We start from the raw sequence: 24,275 nt of genomic DNA on the forward strand, positions 1-24,275 counted from the left end.
CCTAACCTCCAGTGCAACCGCAGCTGGGGACAGAGCCTTTAACGAGGTTCTATTAGGTCATCTGGATGAACCCCAGAGGGAACCTGGACTCACCGTGAGATACCAAGGATGTGTACACACAGAGGACAGGCCACAGACAGACACGTGGGGAAGGTGGTCCTGTATGAGTCAAGAGAGAAGTCAAACCGGCCAACGCTTTCATCTTGGACTTCCAGTCTCCAGAACTGTGAGAAAGTAAACTTCTGTCGTTTAAATCCCCAGTCTGTGGGGTACGATCAAGGTGGCCCTAGCAGACTAGCACAGTGGGCAATGCTGAGAAGTCAAAAGACACCAGCTGAGAAATAAGGTCAGCACCAGGGGAATGAGGGCACAGCTAAAAGTGCACAAAGACGGGGAGAGGGGATCTCTCCATCTGAGATCATGAATGAAAAGTGCAGAGATGAAGGGCAGAAGGAGGAGACAGAAGCACCGAGGCCCATCTAGTGCTTCCTGTGATAGACATGGAAGACACACAAATCAGGAAGAGAAGTCAAATCTCACAGGCCAGTGAGGGAGAAAAAAGCTGACACCTGGAGAAAACACACTGTTTGTTTCCTTTTCTGAGGGGCTTGTGTCCCCACACCCCTGTGGATGCCTGAAAACATGGATGGAACTGGATCCTACATATACTATGCTTTTTTTCTTTGCATACATACCTATGAAAAAGTTTAATTTATGGATTAAGCACAATAAGAAAGTAACAATAGGACTGGGGTTGTAGCTCTGTGCTAGAGCGCTTGCCTTGCATATAAGAAGCACTGGGTTCAATCCTCAGCACCACATAAAAGTAAATAAATAAACAAACAAACAGACAAATATAAAGGTATTGGGTCCATCTAAACTAAAAAAAAGAAATTAATGATAACTAACATAAAATAGGAAAATTATGGCAGCAGACTATAATAAAAGTTATGTGAATGTGGTTGTCTCTCTAGTCTCTCTAAAAATATCTGGGTACAGTAGTCACTCTTCTTGTGATGAAGTGAGATGATACAATGTCTATATGATGAGATGAAGTGAAATGAACGACAAGCATTGCGATGACGCACTGAGCTACCACATAGGGGTTACTTGAACCAAGCACTGGCATACTGCATGAGGCCATTTGATAACCAAGATGGCCACTAAGTGACTAATGGGTAGGTAGCATATAGATCATGAATACTCTGCACAACAGGACGATTCAGTCCCAGTGGGATGGAGCAGAACAGCACTAGAGTTCATCACACTACTGAGAACAGCACACAATTTGAAACTTATGAATGGCTTATTTCTGGAATTTTCCATTTAATATTCTGGGACTACTGATGACTGCAGGTAACTGAAACCATGAAGACATAAAACCATGAATAAGGAAAGAGTACTGAACCAAAAGAAGAAGGCCACAAAGAAAATAATACAAAGATGCCTTAAGGCTAGGCATGATTCAAGGCTGAATGTGCAACGAGAGGCTGGCAGGGAGGCTGTTGGAGCAGGCCTGGAGAGGCGGAAGTGAGAAGGAGATAAGCAGAATCTCACAGGGCAGTGAGGAGTGAGGGCAGGAGGTGAATGATCTAGAAACGCAAAATTAAGGCAGTCTAGAGGAGGGCAAGTCAGAAAGTCTGTTGGTGGTACTATCTTTGAATGACCACTGCTGCCTACGGAGACAAAGTGAGTTAAATCAGAGCTAAGCTAACTGGACCAGGTGGGACATACTGATGCTGTTCCTCACCCGACATGGCATAAACATCAAAAATAGGGAAGAATATTAGAGGAACACATGGTGTGGCAAAACTGTGTACAAGCACTACAAGGGTCAGCTGTCAAAAGCAAGGCCAGGAGGGAAGCCAGAGGATTAGAAAAAAAAAAGATGAGACCCTTTCTCTGCACCTTTGTCAAGAACTGTGAGGAGGAAATCTAGGAATCACTAAACTGGGGGGAGCTCCGGCCCTGTTTCCTCTCACACCCTCCTCAGCAGATGGACAGAAGGAAACAGCAGGAGGAAGAAAAACAAACATCAGGAAGACCCCACAATCAGATTACATACCCTCCATGACTTAAAAATATTCTATAAGAATTTCAAGTAGGGCAAGTTAAGCTGCCTTTGCATCAAAATGGTATGAACATAGGAACAATAATTTCTTATTAAGAAAAAAAAGTACTATTATGAAAATCAAACATTGTTACTCTCTGATTTTGTTTTTCCCTCCCAAGTATATCCTCTTTTATGGCCAGTGAAGGAGGATATAGTTGGGGAAAACTATGAACATACACAAAAATCTAACTAAAAAGGCCTCTTCCTTCTCTTGCATTGCTGGAATAAGCAAAAGAAGCCAAATTCTCACAGTTGGTCGACTTTCTGTTCGTGTAAACAAAATCACTTTATTTTTGAATTACTTTATGGGAACAGATGGTTCCCAAATGTAGTATTTCTTACTACAGTACATGGAAGCAATATCACTGAACTCTTAAATTCAGATGAAGAATAACACATGCATGCTGGGCATAGAGGCTCATGACCATAATCCCAGCAATTTGGGAGGTAGAGGCAGGAAGATCACAAGTTCAAGGCCAGCCTCAACAACTTCACAAGATCCTATGTCAGAATTTAAAAATAAATAAATAAAGTTGGAGATGTAAGCTCAGTGGTGAAGTACTCCTGGGTTCAATCACCAGTACAAAACAAAAACAAAAACGCAGCCGTACTGATGCTTGACTCTATCTTGATAGGCCTACTTTTCCCAAATTAAATCATATTTGGAATTCTGACTTATTCCCCCCTCTTTCCTTTCTTGCAGGTCTGTTTTGTTGGTTTTGGTTGGTTGGTTGGTTTTTGTTTTGTGAAACAATTCATATCACACACACATACACACACACACAAAAAAAACCTATCATAGCAAAATTCTGATATAAAAAATCTTGCAGCAAAAGGACAATAAAAACAGAAGCCAGGATTCCTATGAGTTATGCATAAATAAAAGCATCAGCTATAGTTGGGTCTGGTATCTTACGTCCAGAAAACTTTTATGACAGATTATAATTTTATAAGTAGATAATCACTGCAAAATAATCAAGGCAAAAACAATCTCCACCAACATAACATGCTCTTCCCATTGCTTATGTTACAGGCTAATTTACTGAAAAGCAAGAGCATACTAATCATACTTCTAGAATAATACCATACAATTAAAGGCCAGGAGACCTTTGGGAATTTTTGGTTTGTGCCAGTTTATAAAAGAACAGACTAAGTTTGACTCTCATCCTTAAATTCCTTTTATTGAATAGTTAGTCACTTGACATCTTACTTTTCAGTGGGTGTACATTACGCCAAAATTTGGTGCACCTTGCCATTGAACAATTTTTATTTTCAATTATTGACTAAGTCTCCTTAATCCTGGCAATTGAAACAATTACTGGAAGAGTTCACAAACTGGTGGACTAATCCCAAGCCAGCTTTGCCTGATATCTCTCTGAGGCTGAAGTTCAATCCTCAAAAAAAGCTGAACAAAATCTGGAAAGTAGCCTCACAAACAGGTTTTCATGAGGTTTTGACCAAAGTTGAAGAGTCATGGCTTAATGAACCCACAGCCACCTTAGGTAGAGTTGACAGCATTTCTGCATTTAATTTACTCAAGTCCCTGAAAGCACAGACAACGCAGCACAGGGCCAGCACAGGGGTAGGGACGGGGATGATGACTAAGGGGAGATACAAAGTGAAAGTAAACAGTGCCTGGCTTAATTTTTTTTAAATTTTTTTTAGTTGTAGATGTACACTATAACTTTATTTATTCATTTTTATGTGGTGCTGAGGATGGAACCCAGTGCCTCACACATGCTAGGCAAGCGCTCTACCACTGAGCCACAACCCCAGCTCCATATTAAAAAAATAAATAAAAAATAAAAAAAAAGACTTTACATGTATAAAAACAAAGGTGGGGGACAGGAAAGTACACACTAAGAAGGAACACATTCTGTTCAAACAAGCAATGAAGAAGTTGAATGACAGGACAGAAAAAGACTATGCACCCACCAGGACAGCAAGAGCAAAGGAAACAGATTTTTGAATTGACCAACATGGAAATGAGTTTCCAAAGGCATCTATCTACCCTTAAATGTTGATACCAAACACTTACTAAGCCACAGCACAGAAAATTTCAATTTGCTTCAGCAACTCAAGAAAAATTGTCAGTAACTGAAATAAAAACCGTTAAATGGAAGGGTGCACCAAATTTGGGCCAAATTTATGCCTCTACCAAAAATCAAATGAGATGTTTGTTGACTGACAAAGCTATCCAGCAGAATCATTTCAACAATGAAGGGCAAAACCTTAGGCTGTTCTTTTATAAACTGACACACCCACAAAAAAAAATCCCCAGAAGTTTCCTGGCTTATAATCATATGTATGGTACTATTCTAGAAGCACAATGATAAGTAAGCTCTTGCCTTTTCAATAAAGTAGCCTGCAACACAGGCAATGAGAGGAGCATGTTGTTATACTGGCATAGACTGTTTTTGCCATTCCACAAACACATGGAAGCACATCTGGACATGATTCAGAACCTCTCTCCACACTGAATCTTAGTGGCTCTAAAAGCTTTTAAATTATAAGTCCTCTAAATCTTAACAAGAGAGAAATTAATCAACAAAAGAAAAAATTATAATCAGAAGGGGAAAGGATATAACTAATTGTTTATGAATGGATGGATATTTAAAATAATTGTAATAAAAAATAAATAAAATACAGGTAATGAATAATACATTTTTAAAATTAGTTACTGCCACAAAAATTGATGATTACTAATAACTAATATATTTAATTAGATAATTACAATAACTAATACATTTAACTCAACAGAACAAAAATAATTCAAGAAATGTACCTTTAAAAGAACATAGAAAATACATGTGATTTCAAAAGTTTCAGTATGTTTAATAGTGAAAAATCTTTGTGACCAAAATTATGGAACAGAGCATGTTGTTAAAATAGATTTCTTTATCAAGTCCTTTGTGGATTCCAATGACAGAAAAGTACTAATACCCAAGGACCTGGTGGCTAGAGGATGACAGCAGGGTGAAGGACGTCTGCCTTCAGCAGATAAGTCACCCACAAATCTCAGGGAAAAGTCTTTGAATCAGACAGTCATCTGAGAGAGCCAGCTCAGGCACTAGGGTGTCAGTCCCACAGGCTGACAAATCCCAGGCCTCGGCCATTTCCAGATTCCTCAAAGGGTCATAGGAGCCCTGCACTGTTACCCCATTACACAGTGCCAGTGGGTTGAGAGGATATGACCAGAGGGCAGGCTTAAATGACCTCTCTTATTCAGAATCTTAGAATTTTAATGACAGGCATTCACTCCACATCTTGGAACCATTTTTCCAATAACAGAATGTCCATGGGAATTTCTAACCAAATCCCTTCCATCCAAATCCTACTCTCCTATGGAAGTCTTTTCTAATCAACTTCACACAAAGAACCTTTCCCCTGCATTCTGTACACAATGCTTAACAAATGCTATTTGGAGATTTATCACCTTGAGCTCCTTCCTGGCAGCTCCTGCAGCTTCCTGGAACTATTAGCTTCTCATATATTACTGTCTTATCCTTTGCATCTACAGAAATCCATACCTGAACATAAAAAATACACATTCAGGGCTGGGGGGGAGAGCTCAGTGGTAGCGCACTTGCATAGCATGCATGAGGCTCTGGATTTGGTCCCTGGCACCACATACTCATAAAAGAAAACATTCACTCAAGTATTTCTATGCCTCATTTTTATATTTCTCCTTGGACAAACTCTTCATTTCCCTTATAGTCTTTCCTGCTTGCTCACAGTCACCTCACAAATACTGACAATAGCCAGTGTGAGGGTACATGTGTGTAATATAGCGAGTCCAGAGGCTGTGGCATGAAAATTGCAAGTTCAAGGCCTAGGCTGGGAGACCCTGTCTCAAAAACAGACAAACAAATAAATAAATAGGGCTGGGATGTGGCTCAGTGGGAGCACCCCTGCATTCAGTTTCCAGTACTGGGGGGAAAATACTGATGATACCCCTTATCCTTAACAAGACCAGCTTTCAATGAATGTTCCACACTCCAAGCTTAAGTTTGTTCCTCTGCTTTAGAACTTCAGGCAATCAGTCTCAGATTTCTATTCTTATTCCTCTTTCAGTCCACTTTACTTCAGTCATACAAACACCCTTTGGAATTTCTCCATCCAAAATGCCACTACTTAATAAATCAGCATAGGAAAAAAAAACCGCTTTACTGATGGGCATCTTGTACTTTTTCTTTTTCTTTTTTGGTACTAGGGATTGAACTCAGGGGCACTCAACCACTGAGCCACATCCCCAGCCCTATTTTGTATTTTATTTAGAGACCACTCACTTTTTTTTAATAAATATTTTTTAGTTTTAGGTGTACACAACATCTTTATTTTTACGTGGGGCTGAGAATCGAACCCAGTGCATCACACATGCTAGGAGGGTGCGCTACCACTTGAGCCACATCCCCAGCCCCGCACCTCACTTTTGCTGAGGCTGGTTTTGAACTCTCGATCCTCCTGCCTCAGACTCCCCAGTTGCTGGGATTATAGGCGTGTACCACCATGCAGGACACATCTTATACATTTTATCAGGCCCAATTTTATACTCTAGTTTCTATCCATTGCAGTCATCATCATGCCCCTGTTACAGGCTACTGCAAGTCAATATAAACAGCCTATGTGTCTATGAAGCAAGTTTTACTTCTAGCCTTAACTCTTCCTACTCATCCTGCAAAATGAATTTCTTAATTTATCTCTTCATCCCTCCCTCCAACTAGAGTAAAAGCTTCACAGGAATAAGAACAAGGTTTCTCTTTTGGACACTACTGAATCCCCTGTATCCACTTATAGAGCTCAATAACTATTTACAGAAGAGATGGTGATTAAATGAATCTCCAGAACACCTCCCACATTCTGACCCTCTCCAATCCTTCCCTCTGCTTAACCAGAGATTGTCAAAAACAAACTCAGGGTCATGAGGCTGTCAGGATTCAAATCACTAGTTGGCCTCTAAGTAGGGATATAGTCTTGAGCCTGTGACCTGACTTCTCTCCATCTCAGTCTCCCCACCTGTAAAAGAAAATATGACTATGCCAAGCGAGGACTGTGATAACGTAGATAAAGTTCTCAGCACATAAAAGGGCACACAGTAAGTGCTAATTGTGGCTCTTAGGTTTTGTCCATCTGGGTCAGTGCCATCTGTACCCCTGCATCTTTCCCCTTCTCATCTGCTACAAGACTAGCATCTCACAACAAAACTTACTTTGAAACAGAAATAAACGAATGAGTCCAAAGTGAGAGCGTGAGAGTTTTTTCCTATGAATAAAGTATATGCACTTGAGTGACAGAGCTTACACTTCTACTGAGCAGTCCCGGCCTCTATGTTTCTGTGTTTACACCTTGGTTTTCAACTCTGCTCAGATATGCTACATTGCCCAAGAGTGCAGTTTTGCATAGGTGGCTGCCCGAAGAGTTGCTTTTCACAAGACAACTTAACCAGGAGAAAAAGCTTGCTGTCACTCTCTCTCTCTGGCAAAATTCATGAAAATGTCTTTAAGAATCTTCATGTGATATTTTGATTTAAGAGATATTCTATAAGCCGAGGAGAAACAACTATCTTTATTGCATATATTACTATTCAAACTTTCAACTCCACTAGAATTCTTCATGTGTAGGAAAGGTCAACATCATGCACACTGAAAATCCCTTTAACCCTCTACTTTATTTTGTTTTTTGCCCATCTAAATAAGAAACAGTGCTCACCTAAATATTTATTTAGAATAAAGAGAAGAATACATGTGGTTTACACCCAGCTTTTTACCTGAGTCAAAGATGTTTTGCAGAAGCAAATCTTTAATACCTTTTGGGTATTCAAATGTCATGGAAAATCACTGACTACTTTTTTCTCTTTATTAAGTGCTACAAACCCAGGTGACATCTCTTTGCCCCTCTGTCCCAAATAACATTGTATTTTTGGATGAGGAATTAACATAAAAATTCTGAATTTTAACTAGTTCAAATTTTCTAAACACTAAATATGTGCAAGTAAGATTCATAATTAAAAACCTGCAAAACCCACAGCCTAAGCTGGCCACAAGCAAGCAGAGAACAGGAAGGAACATTTTTAAGCACCAACCTCACATGGCAAGGTCATAAGTGAAAGATGTGGTTCCCATTTAAAGCACTGGTTTTCTCAAAGAAATGCCAACACAACAGACACATCAGGTTCACCTAATTTGGTAATGAGCATCAGCATTACTGAAGAAGAGGAAGGACCCTGAGCCTTCCTGTAGAACTGGACAAACACATAGTGTTATTGATCCTGCTGGTCTCTGTTTTCTGCAGTCCTACACAACAATTCTATAATTCATGGTACACTCTATGGTAGAAGGGAGGTAGAACTTAATAGATTTTTTTGAAGTTAATGATTCAGGCAATTCTTGGACAACTTCTACTTGAGAAGATGAAACTAAAAGGTCCTATCAAAAGACAGCCCCCAGCTGCTAACAGCTCAACTCTGGAAATTCCCTGTCTTGCCCATTCCAGACTGTCCCTAAATCCAAATAACCAAGTTTAATGACCCTGGAGAGCATTTCTAGCCTCCAGTGAACTCAGAACTCCATCTAAATACTAGTTAAGGATCCCGATAAATGTTTATTGAATTAAAGGGGAAAAAGAGCACTGGAAACCTAGCATCCAAAAGCCACTGCCTGCTCCGTTGCCCCACCCCCTTCTTCCTCTATAAGAGAAATCTGGAAGATCTTGACCTAAGGGTCAAGTCATACAGGATCCAGGGGGCCTGACACTCAGCCAAGAGGTCTAGGCAGTAGCTCCAAAATGGGGCACCCACTGCCCTGAAAATGCTGGACACTTGCCAGGATACAAACCGTCCCCCAGAGAACGGAACCGGATGGTCAGAAACCAAGTCAGTTCTGTACAGATCCCAAGGCCCCAATCCCATTCCCCCACCCTGCTTCCTGTTTATGGGTCCCGCTCCTACAACTCCAACAACCAAAGAGAAGGCAGACGGCTCAGAAATATGTCAACACATGACATAACTTGAAAAAGCTGGCTGCTTATTGGCGCGAGTTACAACTTGCCGGGTTCACACCAGAGAACCGACTCGCTTTAATTACTTTTCTTTTACCATATCATGCTTCCCATCCAGAGCCCCTGTAAAAGGTCGGGTTACTGAAAACCTGGTAGTCCGGGTGATGGGAACCCTAAAGTGTGGGCGGAGGGCGAAAAGCAAGGAAGGAGGGAATGGATCGCTTCCGAAACGACAGCCAACTAGGATTCACCGCGATCGCGGTGGCTACTTCCTCGCACAGGCGCAGGAAGAGGAAGGCTCGGCACCCCCTCGAAGGCGGCACCGAGTTGCCCGAACGCTCAGGGATGTCGCCGAGGGGGTCTCGCCGCGGCGCGTGGATGCCCTCGGGTCGGACGAGGGCGTGCCACCTTTGTCTGGCTTTCCCCATCAGGATGGGCGACGCCTCGATGCAAAGAGGGTCTGACCCGGTTGGAGGAGCAAACGCGTCTGCCCTCGCTGGGGTTCCTGGCCATGCTCACGGCCCAGGAAGCCGGCTCAGTCGCTCAAATCCTTCCACTTCCACTCCGAGCTCAATGCGCACCCGCAAGTCCCAGTCCCACGGCCACTTCCCCGGCGCGACAGACACTGGGTGGAGAGCCCGGGACCCGCGCACTCGGGCTCAGCCGCCAAGCACAACCCGGCCCTCCTGGCAACGTACAGTGGGGTGAGGCGGGCCACCATACCCTCTGCAGAACCTGCGCCCACGCGCCTGCTCCAGAGAACCCGCGCAGAATGGACCCCTAGCGCGATCAGATCTCATATTGGCCACCGCGTCGGGAAGACACGACAGCCGGCCCCCCACACCCACTGCCTGCCCCTCGGCCTTCTCTCACCTGCCTGCACGGTGTCCGAGAGGTCATGCCCGGGGACCGCGGTCCTGGGAAATTCCTTCAATTTCCTGGCGCTAAGGTTCAAGCCCCCGGAGTTGGCCGCCTCCTCCAGCGCGCGCTCCAGACCCCGGTTCAAGGGCAGGTTGAAACCCCCGCTGCCGCCGCCGCCGCCACCGGTCCCGCCGCTGACTCCGGTTCCTCCGTGGTGCTGGTGGTGGTGGTGGGAATGATGATGTGGATGCAGAGTAGCAACGGAGACGGCAGGGACGAAAGGTTGGGGTTCGTTTCCCGGTGTCGCCATCTTCTCCCGGGCCCCCCACCCCTCCCCGCCGCTCCTGCGGGGGGGTCACAGCTTTCCGCGGCGGGAAGACGGCAGCTGGGGCTGAGTCCCTGCTGTACTACCCCGAAAGACGCTGGGAGTGCGGGAGGAGGCTGAGACCAAGCGCGCAGAATGGGGCGCGGACCGGGAGGCGGCAGTGGCAGCTCGGTCTTGAAGGTTTCCTGTCCCCGGGAAGCTAAGGACTGCGGCGGCGGCGGCGGCAGCGCGCATGTGTCTCCTCCGCCTGCTCCCTCCTCTTGCCGGCTTTCCCCTCCTCCGCCGCCTGCTCTCTCCTCCTCCTTCCCCCACGCCGTCTGTCCTGCCCCAGCCTACCCCCACGCGGAGCCCGGCAACCCGCCCCGAAATTGGAGCTGGACGCCTGTTCCGGGGTGACTTACAGTTAGGCGCCGAGCCTCTCTGGGCTTTCTTTTGCCGCCCGGGAGTTTCAGGGGCACCAGAGGCTTTAGTGGGGTTGAGAAAACAGAGGCGAGGTAATGGATGATATTTGAAATACAGTGAGATCAAGAGGAAGAGAGTTATTCTGGCTGTTTGATCCAGAATTCCCCCAAAGGCAGTATTTCATATGGGATGAGCCCACAGATGCCCCAGCATTTGGGTTTATAATGAACCAGGCGCTAGTCTAGGAGGTCGTCTACATAAATTCTCATTAAATCCAGGAACCCCATAAGTGGAAAAATTGCTTCCCTGCTGGGCGCGGTGGCGCACGCCTTTAATCCCAGCCACTCCAGAGACTCAGGAGATCTAACCAGCAGGATCTCAAGTTCGAGGCCAACCTGACCGATTTAGCAAGACCCAGTCTCAAAATAAAAAGGGCCGGAGGGGTGGCTCAGTGGTAAAGCGTCTCTGAGTTCAATCCCTGGTACCGGGAAGGGGAAAAAAATTGCTTCCCTCAGTCTACAGGCGGAGCTGGACTCATAGACTCTAGGGTTGCCCCCTCTTTACTGTATACCCCTGGGGCCAGATCCCAGCGCATATAGACAAATATGATTGGGGCATAATGGTTGCTGAGGGACAGTAGTAAGCTACAAACACAGAAAGGACTTCTGAAAAAGGGTCGTTTTATCATGGACAGAATTTATTGTCAATTGAGGGAGAGGACCTGGCTATGGCCTATTGAGCCTCAAATTGGGCGGTTCCAGGAAAAGTTAGAAAGCTAGTGACTCTGTAAGTCTGTCACATACTGAGACTGAGCCTGGGTACCGCCAAAGTGTCCTATAGAGGCTTCTCCTTTGCCCTGCGGCACATAAGAACTGATAAATCTACATTCAAGCGCTTGAATTCACGTTCTGCTGCAGGTCAGGCCAAGGCTTGCAGGCCATAGGGGAGGACAGAACATCTGTCACCTAAGGGCAGACCAGCTGCAAGACTAATAATCTTAGTCATTTCCTGGAACTTCAGCTCCAACTGTCTAGGGCCTTCATTTTTTTTCTCTATATTCAAGGTTGGATTGTCCCTAGAAGGTGATTTGGCTTGATGAAATGAGGCTGTGAATGAAGTATGAAAATAAAAATCCACATTCAGAGCAGGGAGTTAGGAATGCAAAAGTGTGATGGCCTAGGCACCAGGCTGGAACGTGTGACTTAGAAGACTCAGCCTTGAAGTATGGTTTGATCTGTGTCACTTCCATTGACTGCCCGCACACATAGTCGTTCTTAATTCTCAAGGGATTCTTGGCTGAGCAAAATCATCTTCTCAGAAGAGACAAGCGCCACCTACTGGTAGACCCCCAAACTCTTCCTCCTCCCCCGCTTATTTTTAACCAGCAATTTGGATGATGGCTACAGGTTCTTTTCATGTTTTTGTCTTCAGTATCTTCCAAACATTTAATGAAGTAACAATCGAAAGTATTGAGAAAGGGGAAAAATAGGGATATTTTCAGTTCAAAATGTTGACTGTTAGAAGAAAATGATTGATTTAATCGATAGATTAAAAAAATTGAAACCTTTAAAAAATTATTCTAACACCCAGAAAAGATACCACATCAACAAGACTTTCACGTTTAAAACCCAACTCTGTGGAACATGGTGGCATTCATCTGTAATCCCAGCGACTGGGGAGGAAGGCCCGGCTGAGGCAAGAGAAGCACAAGTTCGAGGCCAGCTTGGTCAACTTAGGGAGCCCCTGTTGCGAAATTTCTAAAAAAAAAAATTAAAAGATTGGGAGATGTAGCCTATGTACAGAATGTCCCTGAGATCAATCCCCAGGTGGGAGGAGGGGACCTTCTAAGTCTTGCTTGAAATGTGGAGTTCTGGACAATTTCATAAAAACCAAAATTATTAAGAATTAAGAATGGGAGACAGATTTGGGGGTGATTGTTCCCCACATGCATCTCTGGAGATCAGCAAGAATTCTCTTTTGAATTCTCTTTGAGAGAATTCAGCATAGACTGAAGGGTGGGCCTGGTCCATCATGTTTGTTCTTCATGGATTCCACTGCCTACTCCAACCAAATTAACTGGACAAGAGACACTGACACAAGGTCCAGCTATTATTGGCCGCAGATAGGGTCACCCCTCAAACTCTCCACTGAAGATTGGAGAGAAACACATGGAGACCAGAATCAAATAAAAACAGGTATTTGACCTCAAAGGTCACAGAATCAGGGCTTGTTTACATTTTTTATCTTGATGTTCTCCAACCCCTTTGCTTCCATTTTTCTCTTTCCTAAAAAGGTGCAAGACTCTTTCCTGATCAACAATGCTCTTTTCTGGTTACTCCTTCCATATGCTCTCATTACTAAAGTATTCTCTTTGTACCACATCTGTCAATATTTATCTGTAAATATTTATTGTGTAAACAATCAGGGCATGTTATATTCATTAACTTTCAAAGGCCTTTTTATTTTATGTGCTGCCTACATGATTCAGTAAGTAATGACTGAGATATTTGTATGCTATCATGCAACTATACCACCAAAAAGAATTTCTCTAAATATAATAAGTTTTACTATCTTGGACATGTTTCAGAGTTTTCCAATATTCCAAATCATTGATCTGTGATAGTTGGTGGCAAAGTGACTCTAACAAGATGAGAAAAATTTGAAGCATGTCCTGAGTTTTTTTTTAATAAAAGTGAATTATCCGATTTCAAGAACTGCATATAATTGTGAGACGGTACTTTTCCTTTTTTGTGGGGGGGGGTAGAAAAAAAGAAACAGTGGCAATAATAATTTGGTATTGTTAGTATCCTTTTTGAAAAAAATAGAAGTAGGTGACTAGAGTCAGTTAACAATTCTTTTCATGTTATTCACCTGTGAAATCGAAAAGCCTAGAAAGTACTGTTGGTTTTCTTAAAAGGGAGTTCCTCATATGTACAGGCAGCTGCCTTCAAGCATTTTCTCAAGCTGTGCCATACCCACTGTGATTTAATGTAATGCCACTTATCTCTGTGGGAGTTGGTTTGTTTGGGCCTTCATCTCCTTCACCCCCATGCCCTTTTGTTTTATAGGGCTTCTTGATCTAGAAATTATTGTAAGTCTGAAAAGAGAATGCTAGCTGCCTTTACACTTTTAAGTCTTCTACATTTGACCAGCTCTAGCTTTTTACCTTCTCTGTCCCAATATGCCCAATCAAAAACCTCAGTCCCTTCTAAGGGGCTTGCTATTCCTTCTCATGGAGCAAAGAAGCATCCTGCCCCCATCTCCTTATTCTCTCCCAAACTGAAGCAAAACAGGAGCTCCTGGACCAGGCCTCCTTTCTAGGTCAGCTGCTACCAAATAAACTGTAGAATCTGGGCCATTAATAAAAAAAAATTCCCAGGCTGGGGTTGTATCTCAGTGGTAGAGTGCTTGCCTAGCATGTGTGGGGCACTGGGTTTGATTCTCAGCACCACATGTAAATAAATAAATAAAAATAAAGATCCACTGACAACTAAAATGTACATACATACATGTATGTATATAAATGAACAAATTCCCACATAAGCTGTCTTCTGGAACCACTCTCTGAATGTCAACAGAGGAATAGTGTGCGTCGCGTCAGAATTCTCTATGTCTTAGACTTTTATTTATTTTCATGAATATTCGTGGACCCATGATGAAATGCCAATTTTGGAGACCTATTAGTATTTTCAAACCAATACTTTAAAAATTAGATAGGAGATATTATTATCAATTGTATGGCAGAGACAACATTCTGAGCTAGAACTTGTGAGGCATAGTAGCATCTTGAAAGAAACTGTGTGGAACATAGAACCTGGACCATTCAGGATAAGAAGCTGATTACCACAAAAATAATTTATTTGGCTTAATGACATTGAAATCTCCCTAAGTAAATTGTAAGGGGAAACATGTCAGTGAGCAATAGCCAGTCCTCTGCTTCCTCAGTAGTTTTTTCTTTTCTTTTTTTTTTTTTGGTACTAGGATTGAATTGAATCCAGGGGTGCTTAACCACTGAGCCACAGCTTCAGCCTTTTTAAAAATATCTTATTTAGAGATAGGCTCTCCCTGAAATGCTTAGGGCCTCACTAAGTTGCTGAGGCTGGCTTTGAACTCAGGATCCTCCTGCTTCAACCTCCCATGCCATTTGGATTACAGGCACTCGCCACCATGCTGGGCTCTCAGTGGTTTCTTAGGAGGTAGCCAGAGGAAGTCCCCGGAAAACAAATGAAATGTACCAGCTAACAGGACTTAAACTTACAAAGAAATTGTTTTTATGTCATTGGCTTTTTAAAAAAATATTAATGTAAATGTTAGAATGATATTTAACAATAGCTTTACCATAATTGATTCACCTACATTGCACACATGTACCATGTTATTGATTTATGATATAGGCATATTATGTTATTGGCTTGTAATGTAATGAATACATGAATTATTTGAGAAACAAATTATCTATTTATAAATATATTGTTGAACTTTCATGGATATACTGAAGTACCATTACCCAGTGTGTGTAGTTCTCTAGGCTTAGTTCTCTAGGCTGCTAGTAGACATTATTTTACTATAGGACCTCTCAGAGACTTTGGTGTGCTACCAATGTACATTGTGAATATACATATTCACATGTAGTTTTCTCACATATATTTAGCCCCCAAAAAATCTGTTTGAAAAACTGTTATCCACAGACCACACTGTGGAAACCCTAGACTTGGATAATCTCACTCATTAATGTTATTTGTAATATATCACAATTCAACCGTTCAAAATTTACCACCCAATCAATACTTAACATGATGCCAGATGTCACTAAATAGCCTCTCCTTAGCAGATACTTCTCAGGCCTATTGTCCATTAGGTAGTTGTTAAAAGAATGAAAAAGTTTTCCTACTTGCATAGAACTACTGCATTAATTTTTATATTCCCCAAAGGCAGCTTTTAAGACTATGAATGTCAATCCAGGGATATTTTTCAATTCAAGGTTGTCATTAGTGCCTAGTCAGATTCAGAAGAGTCCCCAGTGTGACTATTCCTCCAGAATTTAATAGGAAATGCATTCCAGCTACAATATCATTAAGCATCCTATATCCAGATGATGTCATTACTGTTCCTATTATACATTAGATGTTGAGAACCTCCAGTTATTTCTCAGATCTTTCAGGTGCATCATTTAAAAAGAAGTCACACCTGGACTTAGGAAATAAGGCTGGACCATGAAGTGATAGGGACATGGCCATTTCGTCCTTGTCTCCTGCAAACCAGGGCAACCCACCACAGTTCAGAAGCACAATATTTAGGACTTAGCTCAATTTCTGGTTGATGCAGAGAGAGAAAAGTCAGGATTAGTGGGGTTGGCCTTAGGGGACAGACCAGGAAGAAGATTCATCCCAATGAAAGGGGACAGTACAGGAATTTTTTACCACAACAGTGGGTGCTATCTGCAGGTCTGGTCATAGTCACTAGAAGCCCCAGACAGTCTAGTAAGAGCAAAGATATTCTAAGGTCCTGTAGACTAAAACTAGTTTCAAGCCAGTGCCTGGAAATATATATGGTAGTGTCCATCTCTGGTAGAAATGTCCAATAGATAAACAGGACCATAGCTCAGCCGTCTGGGATTCAAGACATGGCTCTAGTCATAGTGGTGAGCTGTAGTCTAACCATAATGCACTAGTACAACACAGGATGTCTCTGCAATGATAGACAAGAAACTAATAGTGGTTACTTATGGGAAAGAAAACTTGGAGGACAGGAGGGGACCTTTCTTTGATCACCGTTTTGTTTGGTTTAACTGCTTCATCCTGTGGATCTGTAACTTTTGTAAAACTTTTTTTTAAAAAATTATACTTTTAAAATACCAGTTAAGGAGGCTGAACTTGGAGCATAGTCAATGGGGAGATGTGGATAAATCTCCATGAAAGTTTAGTGAAATACTGCTCTTATGGAATGAACTGGAAGTGAAGAAGCAAGCTAGAGTGCTGTTACAATGGTGTGGGGTGAGATAAGGAGTTCCTGGACCAGGATGAAGCACATAAGGATGGATGGCTAAGAAATATTTGGAAGGGAAAGATCACAGGGCGCTGGCATTCAACAGATATGCTAAGCGGCTTCTTAATCACAGGCCTTGTTTGTTAGTGAGGTACAATGGAGGGAAGTATTGTCTCTGCACTGCACTTTTAGAAAAGAAGACAAGAGGTGATGCGCAGAATACCCTCTGTCCTTAGGAGAGCAGATCTAGGATGGCTTATGAATATCCAGACTACACAGGTAAGAAAATGCAAAGGAAGTAGAATTAGAAAATAAAACCTATTTCCTCCAAGTCTTTGGGGTCAAAGGGAAAGGGAGAAGATTCATAGGTTACTAAAAATACAAAGAAAACTGGTATAGTTTTTAAGATGAGAAATGTCCTAGAAGATTCCATAGAAAAAAGATCCTGTGAGGAAGGTCAGAGTAGTGGAGAGCCCAGGTGGAGAAAGCAAGGGTGAAGATGGAGTGGATGACCCCAGGGGTGACATCCAGGGGAAAGATGGAAGAGATGAGAGATGGAATTCGGGGTGAACAAAGGACTCAGATTTCTCTGAGCCCGGAATAAAAAAGTCAGGAGGCCTAAGTGAGAATGTTAATATGCCAAAGTGACAATTCAGACACTTTAGGGACTGTGTGCTAAAGGGTCAGGAATCTAAACACATGCCATCTACTGAGAGCAGAAGAGAAGGTTGGAAATGGGAAAGGGGTTTTATGAACAATTTAAACCAGAAGTTGCAGGACAGTTTAAAGTGATGCCCTAAATCAGAAATTCTTGATCTTTGGATTTTCAGCCTTAACAACAGTATGGAACTGTTACTGAATTCTTCAAGCTACCCACAAATGTTGGATTTTTTTTTTCCATTCTTAGATGTGCCTATTTGCTAATATTCTATGCACTGAAAAATCAAATCTGCCTTAAAATGTATAGCTTGGTATTTAAGATAGAAAAATACACAGGTTTCTAATAAGAGGCCAGCTATCTCCAAATTCCCACCTGCAGTTAGGATCACATCACAGAGTTTGGACAGAGCCTTTCAACTCCTTGGTCAAAAAGGCCTTAGAAGTCTAGTCCAGCTTCCCTCAATGTACAGATTGGGAAACTGAAATATATTCAAGAAGGTGAATTGTTCAATGCCATCCAGCTGACCAGTACAGAACTTAGACTGGCATTCAGCTTTGTAGTTTGTATCCAGTGTTCTCTCAGTTCTTCAAGAGAATGGAAGTTGTCAACTATGCCATTACCTACCACTGTTGGGGATCTGCTTCTATCCTTCTGTCAATGTGGTTCATCTTTGTGCTGCACGAGTGTGTCTTTATTAGGGTTAATGCCAGGAACAGGCTATGGTCAGAGCTGTTCCAAGGAACCTGAGATGTTTGGCTACTTGTCTAAGGATAAGGCAGGACATGCGCCCTGGGCAAGGTAAGTCCCCAAAGGCCAGGCAAAATACAAAGCCATGGGTTAGCTGACATCTTTTTCATGCAGCGACCTTTTAAGATCCTTTTTGTTGTCATCCCAGGGTCTAAGTTCTCTTGACCTCTAGACCAGTGACTACAAAATATTTTGAGGGTGCAGAGCCTTTGAGGGTTTTTTTTGACAAGATCTATATTCTCTCTTTCACAACATTAACTCCTACAAATATAGGTTGATATACAATTACAAAGGGTTAGAAACTCTCTGAACCCTCTAGGGCTGGTCAAACATTATCTAATCAACTCAGATTCTGAACAAACTTTTCCTATTGAAAAACCTCAAGCCAGAGTGATGGTGTATATCTATAATCCTAGCAATTTAGGAGACTGTGGCAGAAGAATTGCAAGTCTGATGTCAGCCTCGGCAACTTAGAGCCTGTCTCAAAATAAAAAGAGTGGGGATACAGCTCAGTGGTTCAATCCCCAGTGCCAAAACAAAACAAAGCAAAAGAAAACCTCAAAACACAGGCAAGTACCCCACATTTTACATACAGTAGGTTTTCCTTCTCTTGAACCTCTGATACTTGCTTTGGGCACAGAGGGGATTGTATGATGTTGGAACTGTCTTCCAGCATCTAAGCGGGGCTGGCAGTTCATTGACACCAATGATGAAGATGCATCTATGCTGACCCCAGGCTCCATTTATCACATTTTAACCCCTATTTAGGCTTCCATGACCACACACCTACTTGGATCCTTACCCAGCTTCTCCTAATCACCTCCCACAGCTCAGGTTAGATTATTTATGTGTGCTCATGCCCTTTCCAGGGTTCCTGCCATCTGGCTGATGACAGGACACCATATGTCAGCAGAGGATGTGGGTGCCCGCCTATGATTGAGCACAGACTTGTCATCCTGAACAGCATGGCTGCCCAGCGTGTGGCTCACTCCCTAGGAATACAAGGTATCTCTTGCCTGAATCTGCAGCTAGGACACAAATGACTGAGGTTCCTCCCACTCTGGGTTGAGTTTATGGTGGATGGCAAATATGTGTTTGAGCAACATTTAAGTTGTCCACCATCTTTCAATTATCTAGAACTCAGAGTTATTTCACATGTAGGCCCAGATATTATTTAATGAGACAACGCATTATTTCTTCAAGCTAAAAATCTCAAGAGGTATGGGTTTTCTCATTGAATTCATTGAATTATTATTAAGATTTTCACACAACACCAACCCCTAAAGGGGATGTTCAGTGAATATGGCAGAGGAGGATAAACATATGAAGCCTGGTGTTTAAAAAAACAAACAACAAACAACAAAAACCCAAACGCATTAGGTGAATGTATCAGAAACAGAAATTTCTGTTTTCATACTTCATTAGATGGGAAACTGGTAAGCATGTGGGTTACCTTGTGTGGTTGGCATTGGAGTACATAAATGGGGTGAGGGGAAGAGGGCAGACCTAAAATTGCAAATCCCCAGAAAATGAATGGTAGCCTCATGATCCAATATAAAAGAAGCATACATCTTTCAGGTATATGCTTCTTTTATATTGGTACTATTAGGTTAAACTGTTCTCCACTGCATGTTTCAAATTATATGTGCCTCTTTCAACAAATGGAACTGTTTGGATCCAGATGGCTGCATTAAGCAATACCTGTCTGGGGTTGGGGGTGAAACTCAGTGGTAGAGTCACAAGAGGCCCTGTGTTCTATCCCCAGCGCCAAAACAAAGCAAAACAGAAACAAAGCAATATCTGCTTTACTTCATCACATCTGAAAGTTGAAAGTCTAAGAGATGGTCTAATCCTAATACTTTCCAAAAATGAGGCAAGGCTCATATGTGCTGCTCCTTTCAAATTTCCTTTTGACTTAAAAACTAATAATTTGAATGCAAATGAGAGATATTAAATGCAGGACTCTTAATAATTGACTGTTTTCCTAGTCATTAACAGTTGAATTAAGTAGGCAAACAAATATGTGTTCAGTTTCCATTAGCCAATCCCTTCCTAACTTCAGTGAGCTAAGAGAAACCCCAGAAGGCTTTCATACTTGAAGGGAGGTGAAATGTGTGGCAGTCATATGACTAATCCAGTTACTGACAAAAACAGCAAAAATCTGGCATTAACTTAAATGGATTTTTACAAATTGTAATTTAAATTTGCTCCCTTTGACCTTGCCCTTGGTTTTCCCCTCAAATAAGTAAAAGAAAAATCTTTAAAAATTGCATGATTTCATGAAAAAGATCAGAGAAGTCAGTAAAATAAAGCATTTTATAGTTATTTCTTAACTACTGTGTTAATTAGAGTTCTTGAAGGCCAAGGTCATTGAAATATTGTGTGCAATGGGAACAGAACTGAAATGGGAATGAGGAAAGTGCAGCCTTCTGTCTAGCAAGGTCTCCAGTCAACTGTGTTACTGAGGCCAAGTCATTTAATTTCTCAAGAACTCAATTTCCACATCTGTCAAATGCAGGGAGTGGTTAGTGTATAGAGCTCTCTTTTGTCTCTAAGATTTCATCACTCTCAAAATTACAGTTTGATCAACGATTTCAACTTTTTGCTCTACTGGAAGCATTTTGACAATGTTTCTTATACAGAGAAAGACATTGTTTTAAAGGGTCCCCTCCCTAGTCAGAGTAGGACAAATTGTGAATGGCCTGAGTGGGCAGGAAAAGAAACTACCATCCTGAGTAATCCACAAAACAAATAATAACCTGTCATACAATCAGATAATGTGGAATACTACAAGAAAATTCAGTTTTGAAACTCTTCTCAGATTATATTGCATATTCCTCTTCTAATAATATCTTACTTCTGTAGTATCTATAGGCAGAGAATCTCAATTTTAAGAAAGTGTCAGGAGAAATGGTGCAGAGGTAGCATTGGAAAAGGAATTCAGAGAAGGAAGATCTCAAAAGGCAGTCAGTTGGTCAACCAAGTAGATTTAGGGAAGGTACAGAGTGATCCAAATTTTCATGCTGCATGATAACGCTGATGTTTCAGATGCAAAAGTTATTGAAAAGGGGTCATGTTAATGAAGTAATTCTACCATTTTGATTATACTTACACACACACAATATGTTCTGTTAAAAGATAATTTTTAAAGGCAAAGTCATGACTCTCATACAAATATAAAATAAATATATGTCAAAGAATTTACTTCAATATGAGTGAATCCAGTGAGATATTATAACCAGCTCAAAGGAAAATTCAAATTAACACATATATGTATAGACAGATAAGGAATGCTGAAAGGAATTTATAAATAGGTATAAAAGTAGTCTGTCCACAGGGTACTAATCAATTGCCTCTCATCAGACACAAATAATTTGCAATTCTGTGGACAAGAATCATTTGCATTATTATTAGTTTTCTATCATTACAGAGTTATAAAATAGCTCAAGGCAATGAAAGAGGGAGATAACTCAAGAAATGTGCCAGACAGCCACTAAGTAATCACTTCCCTCCTCCTCCTTGGAAGTTTTTCACAATTTTCCTCAACAATTCACATTAAGGACAAGTAATAAAGCTGAGTGTAACAAACCCAGGGAACAGCAACAGTCCAGCCTGGGTTTGAAACTCTTGTCATTTTGAGCAATGTTCGGAGTCTATTTTCTTTTCGGTAGGCTAAGGATGACAATATCTACCTATGAGGATGTTAAATGAAGATGGATAAATAAAAAGAGAATAGTGCAATTTATCAAGTAGGTTCTGAGGAAGTGGCAGCTTTTATTTGGCAGTAATAATTACACAGGAAAGTCCACAGCATTCCTAAGAGATAATATGAAAAAAAAAGTCTTCCTGTGATCCAGGTAAAGCTTAAAGATGTAAAAATGTCTTTTTAAAATTATAACATCCTGAATAAAAAATTAATTCATTCCCTGTAGGATTACAAAATGGTAGGTGCATTCACTTTGGAAGAGGGTTGGCAGTTTTACAAAACTAACCCTCCTCTTACCGTATGACCTAGCATTCATGCTCCATAATGAACTATCAAGCCACAGAGAAATACGGAAGAACTTTAGCTCCATATTGCTGAAGAAGCTAATATGAAAAGCCTACACACCAAATGATTCCCACCATATGACATTTTGAAAATTATAAAACTATGGAGACAGTAGAAAAAAAGGGAGCTAATTAAAAAAAGAAAAAAGAAAAAAGGGAGAAGGTGAGATAAGTAGGTGGAGCAAGTGGATTTTTATGGCAGGGAAACTGCTCTATGATTCTATAGTGATAGAATCAAGTCATTATACATTTGTTAAAATCCATAGAATGTACAACAAAAAGAATGAATTCAATGTAAACAATGGAGTTAGTTAATATATCAATATTGGTTTATCAATGATAAAAACGTACTACAGCAAACAAGATATTAATCAGAGAGGTAAATTTGGAAGGCAGATATGAAGGGGTATATGAGAATTCTCCATACTCTTTACCCAATTTTTCTGTAAAGCTAAAATTGCTGGGTTTCCAGAAAAGAATGACAATTCTAACTGGTTCGTACCTATGCCACACTGTTTGTCTAAATGTTTGTAATATTATCCCTGCTACCTAGTGAGTAGTAAGCCTTCCAGGACAATTAGTTACTGTTACTACTGTGACTGTTTCTATTATTTAGATTTCATGCTTTAAGCACAGTTTGGCTTTTATCCCCCAAATGTCAATATCATCTGGCCATACATGTATGTCTTAAAATATTTTTTTTCATGGAAAAAACATGAAAAACACTATACCCAGAATGAAAGTGTTTTATATCAGGTTTTAGTCTGGGCTCAACAATGTACCCTGAAAAAATTTAACTACAGGATGATGAAAGGCAAGGCAGTTGGCTCATGTAATCATGTTATGTAATTGTTTTATCTTTAATGTAATATTAAATAGTTATTAGGAAATTATTGGAAATGAGAAACGTTGTGATTAACAGATAAGTAAACACCCTAGATCTAATTTGGGTGCCTTGTTGGATAGAAATTAGATGTTGCCATCACCAAGAAATAATTTCAAAAGGATTGGAGATTTCCAAGAAAAAACTTAAGGTAGAAAGGTGAGCCGTTAGCTGGGCAATGTGATGATCTGAACTCGATTATCCAAGAGGTATGGAGTTTGCTTTTCCCTTAAGAACAGTTTGTTGAGCAGATAAGCTTTGAGTCTGACCAACTGACAAGTGCTCCCTTCCCATTGTCTGTGTGGCCTCTAGGAAGGAGAAAGGGAAGTGAGCACAGAGAAGTACAGTCAACAGAACAATGGCACAATTCTGCAGGACTCTCTGCACCAGCCTTCTGGTTATCAGGCCTCTCTTCATTCTTAAAAACTGATGAGAGGGGACTTTTGTTGTTGTTGTTGTTAGACTAGCAGAAAATAACTCACCACATAGATCAATAAATCCAATTGAATGACTGACTCTGTGTGTGTGTGTGTGTGTGTGCTGGAGATTGAACCCAGAGCTTTGTGCATGTGAGGCATGCACTCTACCAACTGAGCTCTATTCCCAGCCCTTAAATCACCTCTTTTGCCTGGGAAAATAGCTCTCAAATTAGGGGCAGAAACCCAGTGGGGAGAATCCTCAAAGGTGGCTCATCCAGATGTAGCCCTACAGAGACTGCCTGCCTGTTTGGCTGTTCCCATACAGCCATCACCAGGGACAGTGTCCCTGACAACCACATGTGTTATTTGTGTGGCTGTCAGACAAGGTAGTAAGCTTTCTTTCACTTCTCCTCCTGGACCTGCCCTCAGATACCAGTAAGAGGATCACAGGACAAAGGTCTTTTCATGAACACCATCTATTTTTTTGCTGAGGAAGTCTTAGGAGTTGAGTAGGAGGAGTAGAGGTAGCACATTCTCTTGCTCCTGATAGCTGTACATATGGAAAAGGTTAGAGAGACATGCAGAGGTACAGACTCAGGAGAAACAGAGAATGGATGCCATGATCCTATTGCAGTCTCCCCAGGTATCTCTCTGCCACAGGCCCTGCTTCCACTGTGGCCTGACTCTTACCCCCTGCCTTGGTTTGCTGCCCTGTGTTCTCCCCTTTCTGAGATCACTGACAACTGCCTCTCACTTACAGAACCATCTGGAGATTATTTTCCACCTAGGTTCAAGACTGGCCACTGACACACATTCTGCAATGGGAAAACTTT

At 41.6% G+C, this 24,275-nt stretch overlaps 1 protein-coding gene across 5 annotated transcripts in view; it reads right to left on the minus strand.

The window, feature by feature from the left end:
* LRCH1 (leucine rich repeats and calponin homology domain containing 1) overlaps positions 1–10,642 on the minus strand; it is a 201,562-nt gene extending 190,920 nt beyond the window's left edge. The window contains exon 1 of one of the 5 annotated variants that reach the window (XM_081282147.1): positions 9,983–10,638. In XM_081282147.1, coding sequence (XP_081138273.1) covers positions 9,983–10,280 — 298 coding nt within the window. In that variant the 5' untranslated portion in view covers positions 10,281–10,638. Of the gene's footprint in view, positions 1–9,982 lie in introns of all 5 variants that reach the window. The other 4 variants (XM_081282145.1, XM_081282146.1, XM_081282144.1 and 1 more) reach the window with 4 other exon arrangements.
* Between the last annotated feature and the right edge of the window lie 13,633 nt (positions 10,643–24,275).

This window comes from Spermophilus citellus (genome assembly GCF_964194105.1).
Source record: "Spermophilus citellus genome assembly, chromosome: 1".
NCBI classification, from domain to species: Eukaryota; Metazoa; Chordata; class Mammalia; order Rodentia; family Sciuridae; genus Spermophilus; species Spermophilus citellus.